General features: G+C 53.8%; 1 protein-coding gene across 1 annotated transcript in view; it reads left to right on the forward strand.

The window, feature by feature from the left end:
* COL27A1 (collagen type XXVII alpha 1 chain) overlaps positions 1 to 14,516 on the forward strand; it is a 150,858-nt gene that overhangs the window by 77,522 nt on the left and 58,820 nt on the right. The window contains exons 18-24 of the mRNA XM_055579444.1: positions 1,028 to 1,081; positions 1,925 to 1,978; positions 4,790 to 4,843; positions 4,993 to 5,046; positions 7,176 to 7,220; positions 8,575 to 8,628; positions 10,485 to 10,529. Coding sequence (XP_055435419.1) covers positions 1,028 to 1,081; positions 1,925 to 1,978; positions 4,790 to 4,843; positions 4,993 to 5,046; positions 7,176 to 7,220; positions 8,575 to 8,628; positions 10,485 to 10,529 — 360 coding nt within the window. The remainder of the gene's footprint in view (positions 1 to 1,027; positions 1,082 to 1,924; positions 1,979 to 4,789; positions 4,844 to 4,992; positions 5,047 to 7,175; positions 7,221 to 8,574; positions 8,629 to 10,484; positions 10,530 to 14,516) is intronic.

The following is a 14,516-nucleotide window of genomic DNA, read 5'->3' on the forward strand; positions in this document are numbered from 1 at the left end:
CCCTCCCAGCCTGTCTTCCTCACCAGCACAAAAGTGTGCCAAGGGCCCAGCTCTGCTCCGTGCTCATCCACGGCTCCTCACTGCCCCAGACTGGAGTCCCAGCTCCTGGCCCCTGCACCTGGGCCGCCAGCGTACAGGCCCCTCTGACATCCTGCCCCTCACCTTCCAGCCCTGAGCCCCAGCCTCACTGACCTCCTCACTGCACCAAGTGGGCACACATGGCCTCCTCGCTGGGCACACCCTCCGCCTCATCTGGGCACGGCCCAGCCCCACCCCAGAGCTCTGCGTGGATGCCGTATTCTCTGCCTGCTCAGGAAGTCGTCGTGCCCCTCTCTGCATGCCCCTCACCTGTGGCAGCACGTTTCTTCCTTGGCTGATGGGGACTGGTGCTCCGCCCATGGCCAGACAGCAGGTTCCCCAGAATAGGGCTCCTGGCTGGCCCAGAGGGGCTCAGGTCAGGGTCCTGTGCAGGATGGTGAACACTTAAAAAGATACGTCTGAGTGAGTGACTGGCCGGGATGACGGAGGATCCCAGGCTGCCTGCCAGGCCGGCTCCTCTTTGCCTGTGTCCGGCACCATGTGGCCACATCTGGAGTTCTCCCAGCCAGTCAACGAGGCCCAGATGTTGGCCAGCTCTTCCTCTTCCTCTCCCCTCCCTCCTGGCTGGCCTGTCCTGACCCAGCCTCTATGTCTCCGGGTTGCGAGCCACCCAGGCCTGGCTGCCTCTGCAGCTGGGCCCCAGTCTCCAGACTTCCCCAGGCATCACGGGCGCAGCAGCAGTGCCTGCTCGGTGGCTCCAGGGTCCCGGGGTCCCGGATGACCTGGTGAGGACAGGAGCTGCCGTTTCACCCTTGCATCCCTGGGTTCCAGCCTACAGGGCTGCCAAGCTGGAGCTTACAAGCAGAGGGCTCATCCTCCCCCTAAAAGCGGGTGTTGTCCAGGCCTCGGGCCAGTGGGTGACCAAGCAGCTGTCCATCTGGCCATTTCTGGGCGTTGCTAACCCCAGTTCACTATGCATCTTTTTCAGGGGAGCCAGGGCTTGCCAGGGTTCCCCGGCGCACGGGGGAAGCCAGGGCCAGTGGTGAGTACCTTCTGCTTCTAGAGCCTCAGGCTCATAGTGTCCAAATGGTCATGGAATGTGGCCAGAGATGCCTTTACATCCAGGACCTCGTTTCCTCCCACAGCAGCTCTGGGAGGTGAGTAAAACAGAGTAGAAATGGAGACTCGCCCCTTTTACAGATGAGAACACTGAGGCCCAGAGGGGCAGCAGCATACCCAGGCATCAGGCATTGGCAGAGCTCTGGTGAGAATCAGGGCTCCCAGTGTCTTGTAAATAATAGTAATGTTATCAACAATAGCAGTGGATGTCATTTATTTATTGAATGTTCCCACTGGCGCTAACGGTAAAGAACCCGCCTGCCAGTACAGGATACTTAAAGAGACACGGCTTTGATGCCTGGGTTGAGAAGATCCCCTGGAGGGGGGCATGGCAACCCACTCCAGTATTCTTGCCTGGAGAATCCCATGGACAGAGGAGCCTGGTGGGCTACAGTCCATAGGGTCGCAAAGAGTTGGATGTGACTGAAGCGACTTAGCACGCACTCACACATGCATCAGATCCTTCCTGTACTGCGTCTCTTTGAAAGACTGTCCACAACCCCAGGAGTTAGAGAATTGTTATTGTTTCCATTTCACAGATGGGGAAAGTAAGGTTCAAAGGTGAAGTGACTTTCCCAGGATCCAGTGCCCAGGAAGAGTAGGAGTTGGCGCTTGAACAGTAACTCCTCGTAGTTGTCTGGGCAGATTTCACTTATATTCTCCTGAATTTTCCAACCATCCCCAGCCTGGGGCCTAATACAAGGGATCCAGGAAAGGTGGACCCTTGCTTACTCCTGCCCCTCCTACAATCTCTTCTCTTCCACAGGGCAAAGTTGGAGACAAAGGATCCATTGGGTTTCCTGGGCCCCCGGGACCCGAGGTATTTAATGCTCTATTTCTCTGTGTCTGACTGTTACTGCATGTCGTCCTTGGGAAACCAAGGCTCAGAGACAGGGAGAGACTTGTCTGAGGTCACACAGCAATTGAAAGATGGGATTAGAAATTCCTAGAGCAGCAATCTTTCCTTTTCTTCCTCAGTTTCCTGGCTTCCCTGGGGGCTTGCAAAGGCAGTGGGGCAGCAGCTGGCTTCAGACTCCCTCCCCAGCTCCATGGCCGCCTTTACGGTTTCCAGAAAGAAGCATCAGGAAAACCCTCTGAGCTGTGCTGCCTGGACCCTACACGGGAGCTCCCCACATTCTCTACCCCTCTGAGCCCTGGAACTTTTCCAGCTACGTACAGCCACCCTGGAGAGGTGCAGAGCTCAGAGCTCACAGGTACAGGGAGCAAGAAACAAGAGTAAGATTCTGGTGTTGGAATGGAGAGGATGTCACGACAGATAGATCAAGCAATTAACATGGTAACTACAGCTAAGTCATTAGAACCTGAGAGCTTCTGACACGTGTGATAATGAGCACAGGTCTGTTAAATGTCCATCACTGGCATTTCTGTACAAAAGAGCGAGGCAGCTGGGTAGCTGATTGAACTCCTCTTCCCGCTCGCCCGCTCCATGCCTTGCCCCCCAGTACAGGGACCAGCTCTGGAGAACAGGGTGAGTAGTGCTGGGGGACTGCCGTCTATCTTAGGGGGTCTAGGTCAGCCCTAGTCCCCGCCCCACCCCTGTGTCATACCTCCCTGGCCTGGCGTCTTGCACATCCCTGAGGTCTTGGAGACAGAAGTCTGGTCCATCCTTCCAAAGATCACTCCTGGTATCGCCCGGATGGATGAGGGAGTGTTTCCTAAAAGCCACAAGTTCTACTTTCCACTGTGTTGACTTTGGCCTTGACACAGTCCTATCTTTAGACAAATGGACTTGGCCTCTCTTCCATGGCCCTGATTCCTTCCCCTGGTCACTGTGGAAAAAGACTTCTCTGAGAGGCCGGGTTTCCCAGCAGTCTGGCCAGTAAGGGTGGAAAGCCGGCTCCCTCGTTTTATTAGGCACTGCCTCGTACCAGGGGGCTGCATCGTATCTTCAGGATGGGAGCTGGCTGAATGGCCACCACGGCCAGCGAGGGAGATACTGTCACCCCACCCTTTGCAGAGGAGGGAGCTGAGTGACTGAGCAGGGTGGGGGTGGCCTCCTCAGGGTCGCCCTGCTACTTGTAGCAAAGAAGTTCTTCATTTTGCCCTTTGGCTCCTTCCTGGGTCCCTGGACAGCTCTGGGGTCTGCCTCCCCCATCTTTGGGTTCTGTTTGGATTGGTGGACTCAGCATCCGGATGGTTCTGCTCAGCCGAAGACAGAAGCCGACGAGCCTGTCGGCACCTTCCGGGGTCTTTGTCACCTTTCCGAGACCGTGGGTGCAGCTTTTACTCCCCAGCCCCTGAGTGAATCAGCTCTTTCCTTCATTAGCGGGTGCGATCTGTGTGACACCAGAATTTGATCAGCATCCTGGCCTCCTTCAAATTCTCCCTGGAGACAGGCCCACCCCAAGCAGCCTTGTTTTCCCAGGACCCAAAACCCTTTGGCTTATAGATTTTTTTATTGAGTGCTTACCAGATGCCAAATACCGAACTCAGCGGTGCACTCACCTTTTTCTCTTCAAGCCTCAGAACAGCCTTGTTCGGTGATTTTTATAGTTAGCATTTTGGAGATGCAGAAGCCAGGGCCCCAACAGGCTTAGAAACCTGCCTGGGGTCACACAGTGAGTAGGTGGCAGAATGGGACTTTGAGCGTCTCGATTTGAAGAAAAAGACGTGGGTCTTTGGCTTCCCGTGTTAACTCCAAATTCAAGACCAGACTTGCCTTCCCTAGTGAGAAGGGTGAGAGGATGGTGGAGCTGGAATCTAACGGGAGTTACCAAAACCTCAGAAGAGGAAGAAAATAAAGCCACTTACTAAGGTGAAGTCGGGGAGCATCCTGGCTTTAGGGACTCGTATTCAAAGACTTTGGTTTCTGGTCGGCAGGCAACTGAGGGAGTAGTGGGTCTGCCCTGAAAGCAAATGGGGTTCTAGGCTGAATTAACAGAGATATTATACCTAAAACAAGGGAGGGGATGTTCTTACACTGACTCTGCTGGTCGGTTCACGGATATCCTAGTGATCACCAACAATGGAAGCTAAGCAGTGGGAGGCAGCCAGACTGAGGGCCCCGGGGCCCCTGACTAGGGACAGTTGAAGGGACAGAGAAGTCTGGTCCTTTCTGCTGGGGAAGAAAAAGAGATTCTGCTCCATGTCCCAAAGAAGCTTCCACTGCAGTCATCCATCAGAATGGTCTGGGAGCAGTGAACTTTCAGTGGTGGTGTGGGGCAGAGTCCAAGGATACAGAGGGGATTTCTGCTTCTGATAGTTGCTGATCCTTATAGATCAGTGCTTTTCTAGCCTTTCAAAGTCACAGCAAACCCAGAATATACAGGATCCCTGCAATAAAGGATGGCATTCCTTGGAGCGGAAGATGGCTAGCTGTGAAGGCCTGGCTGCCCCAGCCTAAGACTTGGGAAGGTCTGGGTTAGATGACCTTGTATGTGCTAGTTCCTACGCCAGGACCTTCCTGCACTCTCCTGCCTCATTTTCTCAGCACCTCTCTGAAGTGTAGGGGCTGATTCTTTGTTTTAGAACCGTGATAACTGACCTGCCCATGGTCATCTCCCCTACAGGATGAGATGGAGACCCAGGTCGGTCCCCCTCCAAGACCTATGGTCTTCACATTTCCCTACGTAGCCCCCCTGGGTGACTCCAGCTCTCTGCTTCCTTTCAGGGATTCCCTGGAGACATTGGTCCCCCCGGGGACAACGGCCCAGAAGGCGTGAAGGTGAGTCCCTGCCCGGGAGAGCTCCAGCTGATGAAGCTGACCGCTCTATGCAAACCACAGGCCTGATTCCAAGCCAGCGGGAGTCTTGGCAGCCTGTGGTGGAGATGGAGGTGCTGCCTCTGAGCCCGCTCTCTGTTCCCTCTCACCAGGGTAAGCCTGGAGCTCGAGGCCTGCCAGGACCCCGTGGGCAGCTGGGGCCCGAGGTGAGACCGTCTGACCCTGCCTTCTGCCCATCCCCCCCGACCCCAGCCCCTAGCTTGCTCTTCCCTGGGTCCTGCAGACCTTAGCTGAGTTCCAGGGCCCCTTGGTCAGGAGACACAGGGCCCAGGGCCACCTCAGGCTTGCCCTCCAGCTCATCCTTTGTAGCTCCGCCCTGGGACCCTTCCAGGGTTCTCATCTGCCCTGGCCTGGCTGGCAGTTCACTCCCATCATGGCAACACCATTGCCCTGGGGTTTCCTCTCTAGGAGCCACTGTCACTGCCTCTTCTCACAGTAGCACAGTTTATTGGGGTGCTGCTGTAGGAGGGAGGGCATCGTCAGCTTAGGGGAGGTCCTGACTCTCAAGGGGATAGACTATGTCAGCTCCCTGTGGTTAGTGGCAGGCAGCGTCAGGATTCGAACCCGAGTCCGCTGAGCCCAAAGCCCCCTGCATGGACCCTGTGCTGTTTAACTTCTGGGCTCCTAGGGGCTGCCTGGGGCCTCCTGGGAGAATGACATGACTTATGCAGCTAGTAAGTGGCAGACTGAAGACTTGCTTACTGATTCTTCCGTGGTGAAGGGGATTGATGATTTCCTCGGGCCTGTTGGAGCACCAGCTGGAGGGCTGTTGGCCACCCCATGGGCTGGCCCCCGGTTTTTCCCATGTGCAAGGCCCTCCCCTGCACACCTTGGCTCAGGCCCCAGAGCTCCCATGACGCAGCCCTGGGGGAGGGTGCAGGAGGCCCCAACTCACCGCGACCACAGGCAGGCATCTGGCTGACATGGATCCCTTCTCGGGCTGGTTCTGGGTCTGGCGGGGTCCCAGTACTGGCCCTGTGAGCTGCCACGTGGGGCTGCTTTCCTGGAAGCTGGGGTGGGGGGGAGTGGGCTCTGGAGGGGGCCTCTTGGTTAGGCCTGGCATGCCAGAGGGGCCAGTCTGGAAGCTCCCTGAGCCTACGGGAGGGCCTGAGGCATCTCCATGGGCAGGAAGTGGGAGGAGGGTGGGAGGGAAAGATGGCACCAGCCTGTGCTCCCGTTGACGCTCACATTACAACATTATCACTGGAGCAGACCCTCAATATGCCCACCACTTGCTCACATCTCCATTGATTCATCTGTCCACTCGTCTATTCATTCACTCCTCCATTTGTTACCCTCTCTCAGGCCCTCCTCCCTGCCTTCCCAAACCACATACCCACTAGACCCTGGGCACACCCATCCTGAGTGATGTTGGGTTTGTGGTGTCAGAAAAGAATAAGAGATCATGGCTGTCCTCCAGGAATTCAGGTTACTCATCAGTGGGGTTTTTTGTTTTGTTTGTTTGTTTTTGTAAACATAATCACAATAGTAAAAGATGTTTATCAGTTTTCACAATCAATAGCCTGACAAAAAAAAAAAGATAATTACATTTGCAAGTCACAATGGGGCTTCCCTGGTCTCTCAGACAGTTAAGAATCTGCCTGCAATGCAGGAGACTTGGGTTTGATCCCTGGGTTGGGAAGATCCCCTGGAGAAGGAAATGGCAATCCATTCAAGTATTCTTGCTGGGAAATGCCATGGAGAGAGGAGCCTGGTGAGCTACAGTCCATGGGGTTGCCAAGAGTTGGACACAACTGAGTGACTAACTCTAACTCATGGGAACATGATTAACCTAACAATATAAAATAATGACATACAATTTGGAGGGTCAAGCAGAGTGGTACTCATCAGCGTTTAAGATGATACTCTGCTCCGCACCATTTTATAGATGGGGAAACTGAGGCATGGTGCAGCTAATGTCTGCCACCGAGGAAACAGCAGAGCCCGGAACAGAGCCCGTATCTTTGAGCTGCAGTTGGGGCTCTGCTCAAACAGCATGTGATCGGGTTTGGGTTTCCTGTCCAGCACCACTGCCAGCCCAGACTGACCACATTCACATGACGGGGGAGCCCCGTTCACCCAGAAGCCCACTTGTGGTCTGGCCTCTAGGCCTCTGCCCTGGGTGGGGCCAGGCAGGGGGCCCAGGTGTCCCATTTCTTGGCCAGGGAGGGCTCTCCTGTGCCCACCCCTTGCCCTCCTGACAGGTCAAGTTCTCCAAGACTCCCACTGAATTAACTTTCTCCTTTTTCTCCTCTCTCGTGTCTCCTGACCCTAGGGAGATGAGGGGCCCATGGGGCCACCAGGGGTCCCTGGCTTGGAGGTGAGTGTTGCTGGCCTGGGGGTGTGGGATTTGCTGGTGCTGAGCCAGCTGTGTGCAGGCGGGCATCATCTGGGTGGTGCTCTGGAGAGAAGTCGTCTATGAGAGCCTTGGGCCTGCCAAGGTGGGCGTGAGGACAGACCCCAGAGGAGAGAGACAAGAAGCAAGAAGCTGCTGTGCACCTACTGTGTGCAGGTGCACTGAGTCCATTTTCATTCACTCGATTCTCCCTTGAGAGAGGCACTGCCTTTCTTGGTATCATTCAAGGCCCTCAGGCTCAAAGAGCATAGCCCAGGCAACTTCCCTGGTGATCCGGTGGTTAAGAATCCGCCTTCTTATGGAGGGGATACGGGTTCCATCCCTGGTCAGGGAACTGAAATCCAAGATGCCAAGGGGCACCGAAGCCCGCACACCACAACTAAGACCCGTCACAGCCATAAAAAAAAAATGGTAAAAAACTTAGCCCAGAATCTCACAGCCAGGAAGCCAGGATACCCTCCCTGGAATCTGAATCTGACTTCTCTCTACTGCTTCAAGTGGCCTTCCAGAAGGAAGGTGTATGCCCGGCCACCTTCAGTCTCAATTGCATAAATTGGCAGTTTGTAGATATTTTTGGTCTTGGGACCTTTTGACATCCTTGGAAATGACTGAGGATCTTGAATGCTTTTCTTTACATGGGTTACATCTATCGATATGAGTACTTAAAACCAAGAAATTTTAAATGCTTTTAACAATTCATTCAAGATTAACGACCAACTCTTTTCATGTTAAGAAAAATAATAGTTTTACACCCCCCCCCCAAAGCTATATTTTCCAAAGCAAAAATCATCTAATGAAAAGAGTGGCATTGTTTTACCATTTTTTGCAGATCTCTTTAATGTCTGGCTTAATAGGAGTCAGCTGGATTCTCCAGTCTGCCTCTGAGCTCCATCTGTGGATAAAACCACGTGCCGTGTAGTCTCTGGAAAACTCCACTTGCGTTCATGAAAATGAGTGACACGGGCAAATGACATCTTAATATTCTTATGAAAATAGTTTTGACCTTGTGAATTTCCTGTGAAAGGGTCTCAGGGTCCCCCAGAGGGCCCCGGGGCAACAGTTTGAGAACCACTGGCATTAACTCTCCATGCCCCTGTGTCCTTTATCTTCTGTTCCAGTCCCTTCCTTTTCCTCACTCCTTGAAAGCAGTTTTCATCATTCCCATTAACAAACAAACCAGCCTGGGAGGGGAGGCTTCCCAAGGTCACACAGCTGACCACTCTCCCTGACTCCCCAAGGACAGCTGCCAGCCTGGTGACTTTGGGGCTCTGTGCCCCTGCCCCTCCTGGCTTCTCTCACTCACTTCTCCCTGTTGCAGGGTCAACCCGGCAGGAAGGGGTTTCCTGGAAGACCTGGCCCGGATGGCTTGAAGGTGAGGGGACCTGGAAGTGACGTGGCAGGAAGGGGGAGGAGGGAACACCAGGGGAGGAGAAGAGAGAGGGGGAGCCAACCGATGAGGCCCTAGGATGACCCCTGAATCCCTGACCTGTTGTGAAAAGCGGAGGAGATGGTCTCCATTTATCACAAAGTGTATATGAGTAACAGGAAAACGAGGACAGAATCTCAGTGTCCACCCCAGGGGACCAGTGTTCAAGTCATGGGGCACAGCGCAGCCACCAAAGATGGTGTGCTGGGAGGATTGACCAGACGGGAAGGTGTCCGTGTGTGGCAGGGGTGATGGTGGGCACGTGGGAAGCAGGTCACGCAGTGGAACGGTGCAGCAGGAGCCTGTGGATGGGGCTGGCTGAACTGCGTCACTGAAGGCTCAGAGCAAAGCCTGGAGTGTGGACAGGGTAGTGGGATTATCGGAGATTTCCATTTCCCTCTCTGGGCTTCTGTATTTTCCCCATCATCTCCCATAAATATGCATTTCACTTATTAACAGTTTTTTTTGAAGTTATCAAAATGAAAAAGAACTGGCCCCAGTAGGAGATTGTGTTCCTCAACACATGGGCAGCTTAATGCCTTTCCAGGGACTCCCTTTGAAGGCTGGATTTCCCTGGCCATCCCGGGCAGGGATCACTGGGCCGAGTTGACAGCTGGGCAAACACACAGAGGGTTAGGGTGGAACTGTGGGGGCCAGGCCGTCCAAGTGCCCTCCTCTCAGGACAAATGGCCCCCGAGTCTGTGTCTTGGGGTCTCAAGCCTGAGGTCTGGGGGCAGACCTGGAGGGAAGGCTAAGGTTTGAGCTGGGATTGCCCCATCCATTCGTGAGCCCAACTCCTGGCCAGTCCGAGCCCATGTCCTGCCCTCTGAGGCCTGGGCCTTTCTCCCTCAGACACCAGCTGGGTTTCTGTGGTGGGAGCGGTGACGGGGCCCTGGGCAGATCTATCCCATGGTTCTGCTTGCCAGGGCGGCTGTGGCTGCAGAAGGAGTGGGAGTCACCCCAGCGTGGGGTAAAGCCAGCAGACAAGATCTCGAATGGCCACCTAGTGTGAGGGCTCGGGGACTTCCCAGGTGGTGCTAGTGGGAAAGAACCCGCCTGTCAGTCCAGGAGTCATGCGAGACGAGGGTCTGATCCTTGGGAATATCCCCTGGAGGAGGAAATGGCAACCCACTTCATTATTCTTGCCTGGAGAATCCCATGGACAGAGAAGCCTGGTGGGCTACAGTCCAAGGGGTCACAGTCAGACATGTTGGAGGTGACATAGGACACAGCGCATGTGAGAGCTTGGAGGCAAATGAGTTTGGTTTTACTTATTTATGAGTGGGGATGCCGAGCCCAGAGCAGAGACGAGACCGCTCCGTGTCACTTGTGAGCTGATGGCAGAGCTCTGGGAATCCAGCGCCCTGATTCCCCAGCTCCCCGCTCATCCTGGTGGAGCAGGGCATCTCCATCAGTCAGACCCAAGTTCCAGTGCTCACCCTACTTCCAGCTCACTGTGTGACCTTGGCAGGTCACTTCACCTCTGTGAGCTTCAGTTTCCGTCTTCTGCTGAATGCCGTGGGTTGATGGGGGTCCCAGATGAGATACAGACCCCATGCCAGGTAACCTGCCCAGGGCCACTCCAAGGGAATGATGACGAGGATCATCCCTGGGGCCAGAGGAGGTTTTGTCCCAGTGTCCCTTGTCCCTACCATTTGTTTGGAGTTTCCAAGGCCAGACTGCAGTTGAGTTTCTTGGTTCCTCCCCACAGAGGGACCTAAGGCCAGTCGACCCGGGTGTCTCCTGGGAGGCCTGGACTCCAGCCACCCATTCCCAAGTGACCCTCCTCTGTTTCTCTGCAGGGCGAGCCGGGCGATGCTGGACGGCCGGGGCCTGTGGGCGAGCAGGTGAGTCACCGCCGTCTCGGACCCTACTGGCTCCCTTTACTGAGGCGTTAGCTGTGGGAAGCGCGTACATGGAGCTCATTCATCCCCAACCTCAGCTGGAGTGGTCGGGTTAGGGTTATCTAACCCTAAACGGCTCATCTCCCCACTTCACTGACATGGACAAACTCTGGCTGTCAGGGAGGTGAGGTCACTGCATGAGAAAGCACGAATCTCAGTCCCCACGGTTCCACAGCCTGACTCTGCAGATGTTCTGGGGGCATTCGCCCAAAAGACGTTACGTGACTCTGTTCCCAGAACGTGCAAAGTGGAAGAACCCTTTCTCAGTCACCACCCGTGCTCAATATAACGGGAGGGCCGGAAGAGCAGAGAAGCAGAGTCGCGTGCCAGGGGCTCTCGGTCCAGGCATCCCTAAATTATAAAGAAAACAAAATTCACATCAGTGGCTCTGGCTATGCTGGAAGTCAGGCCAGGGTCTGAAGTGGAGAGGAGGTTGCACGTGATCACTGAAAAGGAAGTTGGAGAAACATAACCTTCAGTGTTGAGGTCCAGGGCCCTTGGCACTGGAGGCTGAGGAGTGGATGACCGGCCTTAGTCCCTCCTCTGCAGCCCAGCGCCTCCTGAAAGCGTAAGCTCTGGGCTCGTAGGTCAGGTCGGAAGGTAGCAGTCTCGTCCACTCCTTTAAAGAAGGACCCTATCCTCTGAACCCAGCAAGGGGCTGCCTCGGGCTGGAAGGGGAATGATGCTGGGGACCCAGAAGAATTTGTCTCTCCCGAGAAACGCCATCAATGCCGTGAGAGTCACGCACACGAGGAGCTTCCTCACCAGGCCTGCAACATCTGTTGGGGGGAAGAAAGGAATTAAAGCAAGGGGAGGACTGGATTTTTGAAACCTTTCCAGTGTCATTCGAGCGCATTCTGTGGGAAGCCCGGGAGTTTGGAAGGGCTGCCGCGGCCTGGATGTATTTCCTGATTGGAAAAAAAAGGCAATACGTTCAGCAAATTTAATTTCATAGTTATGCTCACGGTACGGCCCTTGGGAAATAGATACTTGGAATCCTAGGATGGTAGAGCACAAAGCTTCCTTTGAAATCCCTCTATCCTGGAGTCCTAACCTTTTATTTTGTTCCTTAGACCCTTTTGGCAGGCTGGAGAAGATCATAGACCCCTTCTCAGAATTTGTTGTTCAGTCACTAAGTTGTGTTCAACTCTTTGGGACTGTGTGGACTGCAGCATGCCAGGCTCCCCGGTCCTTCCTTGTCTACCGGGGTTTGATCAAATTCATGTCCATTGAGTCGGTGAGGCTATCTAGCCATCTCAGAATAGAGAACTTCTTTAAATGCACAAAATACAAAACAAAAGACTACGAAGGAAATGAATTATATTGAAATACAAATGTGAGATTATGTTAAATTGTGATCTCCTCGAAGATTTGCTTCTTTATTCTTGCCTTGAATAACGAGATCTAATGGCAGGTCAGATAATGACCTCAATTTTGAAGTGGTGACCGGCCTCACTGATACATCTGGAGCTGTCTGCAGCAGTGACTGTAACATGACTTATAAAGATCTGTGACTGTTACCGGTGCTGTAGATATGTTGCCTGCGTGCCTTAAGCTCATGGTTGAGGGGAGTGCTCAGCTTCAACTAGAGGCTGGCGAAAAGGACAGCTGTACTTTTTCCCTCAAGTTCACGGACCCCTGAAATGCATCCATGGAGCCTTACAGGGACCCCGGATCGAGAACCCCTGGATCCTCCTCGATCACACTAACAAGTGTGGAATTTAGAGAGAGGAATGGCTCAGTGGATAAAGAATCCACCTGCAATACAGGAGGAGAGGGTTCAGTCTCTAGGTAGTAAAGATCCCCTGGAAGAGGAAATGGCAACCCACTCCAGTATTCTTAGAGAATCCCATGGACAGAGGAGCCTGGAGGGCTACAGTCCAAAGGGTCACAAAGAGTCGGACGTGACTGAGTGACTAAGCAAGAACACACACACACACACAGAGGTTTAACTTAGATGACCAAGTAAGCAAAGGAATGGGCAGGAGGTGTGGGATCCTGGCCTGGGGCGACCGCAGGCACACTCGTTCAGTAGAGACCTCAGCTAGCTGCCCAGTCAGCTGAGCAGGGAAGACAGAGACCTTTCTGAGTTGTGAGGCAGGGCTGGAGCAGAGCCTGCTGTTCCCTCAGCCCCTTCCCCGTGTGGGAAGGAGCAGGCCTTTCCCATTCATGGCAGAGTCGAGGATCCCTGGGAAGAGTAGAAGGACCTCCTTATAGTCACAGTATCTGCTACATTTATCAGGCACCTGTTAGGAACCAGGCTGTGTGCCACTTTCCATACCATCCCAGCAGTTCCCTGGCAATCCTATGGCAGTATATACTACTATCCCCATTTTGCAAATGAGGAAACCAAGGCTCTGAGAAGTTAAGTACTTAGACCGTGATCTCCCAGGGAGTGCCATCACTCTCAGAGCCCAGGTTGACACTCAGGCCTGCTGGGTTCCCATGACCTGCCCCGAAGACACTAAAAACCCTTGACCTCCTGAGTCCTTGCGGGGTTTTTTAACAGAGTGCAGCCAGCCTGCTGGGCCCTGTCCTAGGTGCTGGGCGCACAAAGATATTTACAAATCATGGGTCTTACCTTTAAGAAGCTCTGTCCAGGGTGTAGCCAGGCATCTCAACACCTAAGCCTAAGATGTCTAGTCCAGCAGAGCATCCATGACTGTCTGGTTCCTGGTTGCATCCCCCAGCACCCAGCAGAAGTAGGGAGAGCAGGGAGGGAGGGAGAAAAACTCCCATAGTCAACAACAGGCCTTTATCTGTAGGCTGTGTGAGGACAGGCCAGCTTGCTCCCCAACCCAGGGGACTCGGATCCCACCCATGCAGTGTCTGCTGTAGGTGACAATACCGGCCCCTGCCCCATGCCAGCCAAGAGGAGCCAGCTGTGCCCACAGCTGTCGGGGCTGCTGCTCCACCAGACCCGCCAGGTGGAGGCCCTGGGCCTCGGGGGCAGGCTTCCCTGGACCAGCCTCAGCTCCATCAGTGGGACAGGGTGCCAGTATGTTCTGGAACAGTGCTCCCAGTGGGGAGGGGGGCCTGTCCTGGGGTGGGGACAGAGAATGGGGCACTTGCTGTATGGCCCTTATTCATTAGGATTTGGTGGCAGGGGGTGCTTCTTATTTGAAGTTTATGACCTGCCTGCCTTTCAGGACCCAACAACTCATAAATTTAAAGTAGCTATGAAATTTCTGTTTCTCTGGGCCAGTCAGGCAGGGGCTTTTTAACAGAGCAGTTTTTATTCCCTTTACTCAGTGTCCTCTAAAGGTCTGACTGCTCCCTTGTGGGGAGCTCAGGCCTCTGTCTTAACCCTGTGGCCTTTTAAAATAAATTAGAATAGGATGGGAGGGAAGTACCATTTATAGAGTGCCTACATGTGCCATGCATTATCACCAATACTCAGAACAACCCCGGGAGGAAGGGTAAACCATTTCTTGTAAGTTCTCTCACTCTGCACATGAGGTTTAGAAGCTCTGCAGTTTCCCCAGGGTCCACAAGCCTAAAGGCTGAATGGTGATGATGTAGATAAAGTGTCAGTTACAGGGCTCGGCCTGTCGTAAATGACAGCTTTTGTTATTAAGATTGCTATCACCTTGAAAGTAGGTGTCCAACTCTTTGCGGCCCCATGGACTGTAGCCCACCAGTCTCCTCTGTCCATGTAATTCTCCAGGCAAGAATACTGGAATGGGTTGCCATTCCCTTCTCCAGGGGATCATCTTGACCCAGGGATCGAACCCATGTTTCCTGCATTGCAGGCAGATTCTTTACTGTCTGAGTCACTAGGGGACCCCCTATCACCTTGAACATGAGCTAAGTAATTTTTAAAGTAGGTTGTTGCAAAAGACAAATACTTGGTCATTTTCTCTGACTTATTAGCTGTGATCTCATACCTTGAACCTCATCCCTCTCATCTCATACTTCAACCCTGAAGGG

This window comes from Bubalus kerabau, chromosome 4 (assembly GCF_029407905.1).
Source record: "Bubalus kerabau isolate K-KA32 ecotype Philippines breed swamp buffalo chromosome 4, PCC_UOA_SB_1v2, whole genome shotgun sequence".
Taxonomy (NCBI): Eukaryota; Metazoa; Chordata; class Mammalia; order Artiodactyla; family Bovidae; genus Bubalus; species Bubalus kerabau.